The sequence below is a fragment of the Hyperoodon ampullatus genome (genome assembly GCF_949752795.1).
Source record: "Hyperoodon ampullatus genome assembly, chromosome: 8".
Taxonomy (NCBI): Eukaryota; Metazoa; Chordata; class Mammalia; order Artiodactyla; family Ziphiidae; genus Hyperoodon; species Hyperoodon ampullatus.
In genome coordinates, this window is record NC_136921.1 from 84182225 (window position 1) to 84188814 (window position 6590).

General features: G+C 40.1%; 1 protein-coding gene across 2 annotated transcripts in view; it reads left to right on the plus strand.

Moving 5' to 3' along the window:
• CERS6 (ceramide synthase 6) overlaps window positions 1-5677 on the plus strand; it is a gene marked incomplete at both ends in the record, with an annotated part of 326214 nt that extends 320537 nt beyond the window's left edge. Inside the window, 3 exons of one of the 2 annotated variants that reach the window (XM_079710750.1) lie at window positions 2052-2208; window positions 2767-2790; window positions 5525-5677. In XM_079710750.1, the coding sequence (XP_079566876.1) occupies window positions 2052-2208; window positions 2767-2790; window positions 5525-5677 (334 nt within the window). The remainder of the gene's footprint in view (window positions 1-2051; window positions 2209-2766; window positions 2791-5524) is intronic. The other variant, XM_079710751.1, reaches the window with a different exon arrangement.
• Window positions 5678-6590: the final 913 nt, after the last annotated feature.

The following is a 6590-nucleotide window of genomic DNA, read 5'->3' on the forward strand; positions in this document are numbered from 1 at the left end:
TAATGGCTTTAATTCCTTCCAATGAATTATAATTCTCTTACTTTTTCTGTGTGTATGTGCAAATATATATTTATTTTATGGAATTGAGATATTATGATTTTTCTCTCTATCATAAGAAACTCTTGAAACATGTTTAATATTGTGAGTGACTTTATAATTTCTGGAATCTCTTCATAGTTTTTTAACCACTACCTGTTATTGGAGATTTTGATTGTTTGCTGTCTTTGAAATAGTTAGAGAGATTTAATGCCTATTATTTGAAATGAACTCTGACTTTTTACCATACTTAATAGCCAGAACTACCAGAATAGGTTTAAATAATAATGGTGATGCTGGTTGTCCGTGGTTTGTTCCTAATTATAAAGTCAGTAACTCTGGTATTTGTTAAATATTATGACCACTGCTGAGTTGAGCTGGATAAAAATCATATTAAGTGCTTTAAGTTCCAAGTTTTAAACATCAGCAGTGGAGAATTGAACATTGCCAAATGTCTTTCAGTGCAGGTGGAATAATTAGGTTTGTACCAATTTGGCCTATGGACGTGTGATAATTATATTAATAGATTTCCTAATGTTGGTCTCCCTCCACCAGAATGAATACTACTATATCGTAGAGTAATATACTTTTAATGAATTGTCAAATTCAGCTCCATACTATTGATTTTAGGATTTTAAATCCATGTGTATTGAGCATTGTCCTTGAGAGATAACTAATATGGTAGGGTTAGAGACACACTCTGTTTGTCTCATTCTGGTCTATGAATGCAGGTTGCTGAAATTGGGCATGGGGAACCTGTTTATGTCTATTATTCATTCTCCTTTTTTTCTTTACCTCTTATCCCAACTCAAACAAATGTGTTTTTTTTTTTCCTTTTGTGAATTCACTAAGTACTTTTCTTAACCTCTCTCAAAGCATTCATCACACTCTTATATTAAAATTTTCTGTATATGTGCCTTCTGTTCTTGTATGAGTGGTCTGTGTCTTACATTCACGAGTTTTCCATCCCTCCCCCTTAGTCACTGAGTGTTGTCCACCTAACCTCTCCTGAGGGTCCCGGCAAAGCACTGCAGGGACAGTTGGTGGAAATATACTTCGATGAGTTTTGTCAGTCCACTTAGATCTCCAAACCAGCCCATCACTGAGCTAAGGAGGAAAGCAAGGAAGTGAGAGTAATTCCAAAATTTTGTGGCTTCCGTGCTTCTGTGTGGCAGCAGTATGAGTCCAGAAGGCATGAATCAACTTCCAAAGGCTTAGGAGCAGATACAGCAAGGATGAGAGCCAAGCACTGAAACCAGCCGTCCTGTATCTGCCCCAGGTGGCGGCTCCATCCTGGTCCTGATGGTGGATAACAGAGGGAACCAATTACTTCAAATACTTTCGCCTGCCTCAAGTACATACTCTTAAAACTAAGCATATTCATTATATTCTAATAATTAAAAAAAAAATTCCTTCCAACACTCATCTCAAGACATCACTTCAATATGATATCTTTCAGTTGCCAGTTCTTTCCCAGGGGAAGGCTTACAAACTTCAGGACCCAGTACAGGCTCCCCTACTAGACTATAAACCACTTGAGGACAGGGATTAGGTCTTAAGTATATTCTAACTCACTGTGCTAAGCATATAGTTTAAACTTAACTAGTGTTTCTGGAATTAATTACTCTTTTTTTGTCTTGCAATGTAATGTTATTAAATGGTATTCCTCACACTTATTTAAAGGCCAAAAGCAACTTCAAGGAGGATACAGGCCTTTGAACCAGTAGTGAGAAATAGAATCAATTGAAAACATAATGAAAATTAACGGAAGAAATGACAACAAAAGTGAATGGGAGCATAAGTACACTATTCAAGCTAGAATCCAAAGGAATGTTACGCCACCAGGGGAATCATTCCGGCGATGACTCTTCTAAGTACCTTGTCAGCCTTCAGACCATCCTTGCAGGGAGTAGTCCGTGGATATCATTGACTTCGTGCTTCTTTGCAGTAACTAGAGTTCCTTTGAAGGCAAAGTGAAAAGCTGTGTTCAATGACTACTTTCTCCTTTTCCTTAGGGTGTTAAATACCACATTATTTGAAAGTTGGGAGATTGTTGGACCTTACCCTTCCTGGTGGGTTTTTAACCTACTGCTGTTGGTAATACAAGGCTTGAACTGCTTCTGGTCTTACTTGATCGTAAAAATAGCTTGCAAAGCTATTTCAAAAGGCAAGGTAAGATAAAACTCACCCTTTCTAATATGTCCCAGAAAATTATGGTTTTCTGTTCTTCTAATCAACAAGAACATGATTTATTATTTAGAATTTCATCAGAACTGTTTTTTCTCCTTCAAGGTTTAGCATAACCTCTTTGAAACACAATATAGACTTTCATTTTCTTCTGTTTAGTTGATTTTTTTACACGTAGCATCGCTTTGCTGAATGATCTGCATTTATAATTTTAGATTCAATGGAGGTATATTATTTGTTGTGTTCCTACTCTCCCTTTCTCTGTCTCCCTTGGTCCTCCTCTGATTATACTTATACCAAACAGAAATTTAATCATTCTTTTATTTTATGAGAAAGGGTTCCTTGATGCAGGATGACCATTTATGACTTTGTCAGTAAAAATGTAGTTAAATCCCTTTGGTTAAAAATGGGCTCATGAAGCTGATTTGAATAAAGCTTCCCAGGCCTCAAGCCCTCTGTGTAGAGCAGTGACTTTTCTGGAACGTTCTCTGTGATATTTTCTTACTTTCATTGTTCGTTCTCTTCCTTCTGCCAACCTGGAAGTCTGGGAAGTGGAACCCTTTACATGTAAGTTGCTCACGCCTCTCTCTCTATGCCAGTCCTGAGTCCCACGTTAGCCCATTGGAGGGGCACTCTGATGCTTTTGTTTCCATGCATATTGTCCTGTCTAATCTGTTGGCACTGCCTGGAGGCTCTAACCGAGGTGTGGCTCCCACCAGCCGTGAGGGATGCTAGGGACAGCTCAGTTAGTGACCTTTTGTGTGAGCTTTCATTCTGCTAAATTTTTCATGATCCAACGGAGGAGACGGATTTCTTTCCTTGGTGTTCAACATGTCAGCTAAAAAACAGAAATAGACCAAAGTGAAGTAGGAGAAACAGAACTAAGTTGGGGAGAGGATCAATGTGGTCCGGAATGGAGACCAGAGCATCGGCTCCTTGCCAGGGCTGCCCTGGGCAGCGGGGCAGCACGTGACTGCTTTGTGAGCCCCTTCCACCGGGGCTCGGGACATCTAGTCACGTACTATGAAGCCAATTCTCGGCATCAGCTCCTATGTAAATACAAAATATTTTGAGCAATGAATTGTTTAAAAGCAAAAGTTCATTTTTTCTCTGTGACCTCGTACCCTTTAAAATGAGCATGTATTTCTATTTTAAAAAACACTCCTGTCTACATTTGGATACAAATTAAATCAATGTGCACAATACTGTCAATATGATAATGGTAACTGAAGATGCAAGGAGGCTGTAGATTAGATGATTTGTGTCCTTACTGCATTGCTATTTCCACCAGATATGCTGTCTTCTCTCTAGTTTACTTCTTCAACTTTATTAGGAGACAGTCAATTTTATTCCAGATCTCAGGCTTCAAAATATCTTAACTGCCTTTGCTGTTCACCTAGGACAGTAAGATTCATCTTGGCCGTGAGTTATGGACTCTATTTTCCTGTGGGTTATTTTGAGATAGTCTAAATCGTTCCTTCCTTTGGAGGTAACATAAGTATAGATTTTTTTTCCAAATGCAATTAAAAATAATCTTACTAAGCATGCAAATGTAAATTAATCGCTCTCTGAAACTGGAGTTTTCTTTCCTATTAGCAGCTTAATTTATGACTAATGGATTTCTAAACGTAGTGGAGCTTTTATTCTTATGCTGTCTTTGTGACCCATTTTTTTTTAAGTTAAAGTATCCTTATAATCTAGTCATTTTGGTGTTTCAGTATCTAAATCTTCTTGGAGATGGTCCTTGTGATTCTCATCTCATCTCAAGGGCCATTGGAGTGAGGTCCATTTTTACATATTTACTCAGACATCTCTGCTTAGGCTGAAGCAGCAGTGCTCAGCCCAGGACTTTCTCCTGTCCCCACCTCACCCCACCCCACCTGACGGAGGTGACGCTCTCCTGCAGTGATGGTGGCTTCTCAAATTGGGAGGGCAGTGGATTCCAGGGTTCTCTGGTTGGGGGGTAGCAGTGACAGAGAGGATGAGATGTGGAGCCCAGTTCATTCTGAAAAGCCTCCCAGGAGATTCTGCCAACGTCCCAAGCCACCTCGTAGAGAATCATAAGGGACTAGACTGGGAAACTTTCTATGAAGCCAAGCAAACCACCAGGTCCCTATTGCTGCCACTACCACCCCCGCTTAGACAATAAGTAAACAGCACGCAGTTACTCAAAGGTCTTAAGGCCTGTGGAGTAAAAATGTTTACCATGATGTAGACATAGAGTAGGAGGTTCAAACTCTTTCAATTTTAAAAGCAGTAGAGTATTTCTGTAATTTCTTCCTACATTACCTCCTTGTGAGACAGTATGATTTTTTTTCATCCTTTATGGTAACATATAGATTTATATCCTGGTGCATTACTCATGACTTGTAGAGTCTGAATGGAGGAGGGAAGAACCCTGGAATGATGGGAGCCAATTCATGATGATCAAGCCAGTAGATTTTTCTTGGGAAATATTTTCAACTAAACCTCACCCAGCAAGTGCCCCAGATGCCACCTGCTGCCATTAGTTGTCATGTGGTATACAAAACAAAATTTCTACTTAATTCTAGCAGACAAAAAAGAAAAATTAAATCATCAAAGAATGCATTAAAAAGCCAAATAAGGGCTTCCCTGGTGGCGCAGTGGTTGAGAGTACACCTGCCGATGCAGGGGACGCGGGTTCGTGCCCCGGTCTGGGATCCCACATGCCACGGAGCGGCTGGGCCTGTGAGCCATGGCCGCTGAGCCTGCGCGTCCAGAGCCTGTGCTCCACAACGGGAGAGGCCACAACAGTGAGAGACCCGCGTAACGCCAAAAAAAAAAAAAAAAAAAAAAAAAAAGCCAAATAAGAATGATGTTTTAGTGAACAGAGCTAGTGAATATCTCCATTAGTGTAGTTAATTAAGAGCTGACTTTAAATGATTCTCGAAGAGAATGTGATCATCAGAGAATAAATGGATCCATTTGTACCAAATTCCTATTGTGCCATTCCAGTAGTACCATATGCCACTTTGCCAGTAAGAGTGGGGTTCATGGTCTAGTACATTCTCAATATCCAAAGGTACCTTAAGGAAGTCGACAAAGCTAGCCCCCTGTGATGCCTAAATCCACCTACATTCCTTGAAAACTGACTTAGTCACCCAAATGTCTATCTCCAAAGAAGGGGAACTTATTACTATGGCAATGTTCCTATCCTCTTTGATTTTTTAAACATTTAGATCTGTTTTTCTTCATGTATGATTGTGCATATACTTCTGAGCATGCCATACCTTAACGGTTCCTTCGGAGCTGGCTGCACTCACCTTCTCGTATTCCACAGGTGTCCAAGGACGATCGAAGCGATATTGAGTCTAGCTCAGATGAGGAGGACTCGGAACCTCCAGGGAATAACCCCCATGCTGCGACCACCACCAATGGGACCAGTGGTACCAACGGGTATCTCCTCACTGGCCCTTGCTCCATGGATGATTAATTACTCAAAACTACAAGTCCCAAATAAAGTGAACTGTTTGTTCCTGGAAGTATTTAATAAGTTGCAAATGCAGTTCCTTTCATAATCTCTCAGCACCAGAAACAAAAATTAGGATTATCAAAGCATTTTGAATAGTGCACTGCCATATGTCCTGTCTGTGAATGAGGAAGAATTACCATTCTGTATATGTAGGCATGCTTTATGTAATTGGCACAAGGGAACAGTATTTGCATTTGTACTGTCTTAGAATATTATTTATTTTTTTGTATTTGTTTGTGAATCTGTGGACAAAAGAGGGTTTCCTCACTCCTTTTACTCTCTGGGTTCATGACAGTGAGGGAGACACTCCATCTGCTTCTATCCCTTTCTATCCCCCTAAGCCAGTCCGCTAGGAGCATTAGCTTAATTGGTCACTTAGAGCAAGCAAATCCCAGCGCAGGATTCTCGTACAGCTCCAAAGAGGTTTGCTTTCTTTGTGTTACAGTGCCTGTTTCGAAATGGCCTGTACAGTCTCAGTGAGCTTTCTCCCAGTGTAAAGTTGAAACAGGATGAGCTCAGTTTTGTAATTGTCACTCTTCGTGGTCAATTAGCTGTTGCAATTAAAGGGTGTGGTTATTGGAGGACTTAAAAAATGTGTTTTGTATTAAATTGCTTTGGATTAGGTGTCATTTCTTATTCGCACAGCCAAGATTTCTTCAGTGAGAATGGCAGCTAGCTGGGGATTAACTTTGGAGGTGACAGAGATTTTTTTATTCTCTATTACGGGGTCAGTGCTCTGGCTCTGAAGGAAGACTTAAGGTCATGTTTACAAACAAAGAAGTCACTCTTCCTACTGAGAATTTGTCCCATGATCTGAGAATAATACAAAGAGAGCAGCAGATTTCAACCAGGTTTTACCACTACCCCTGTAATT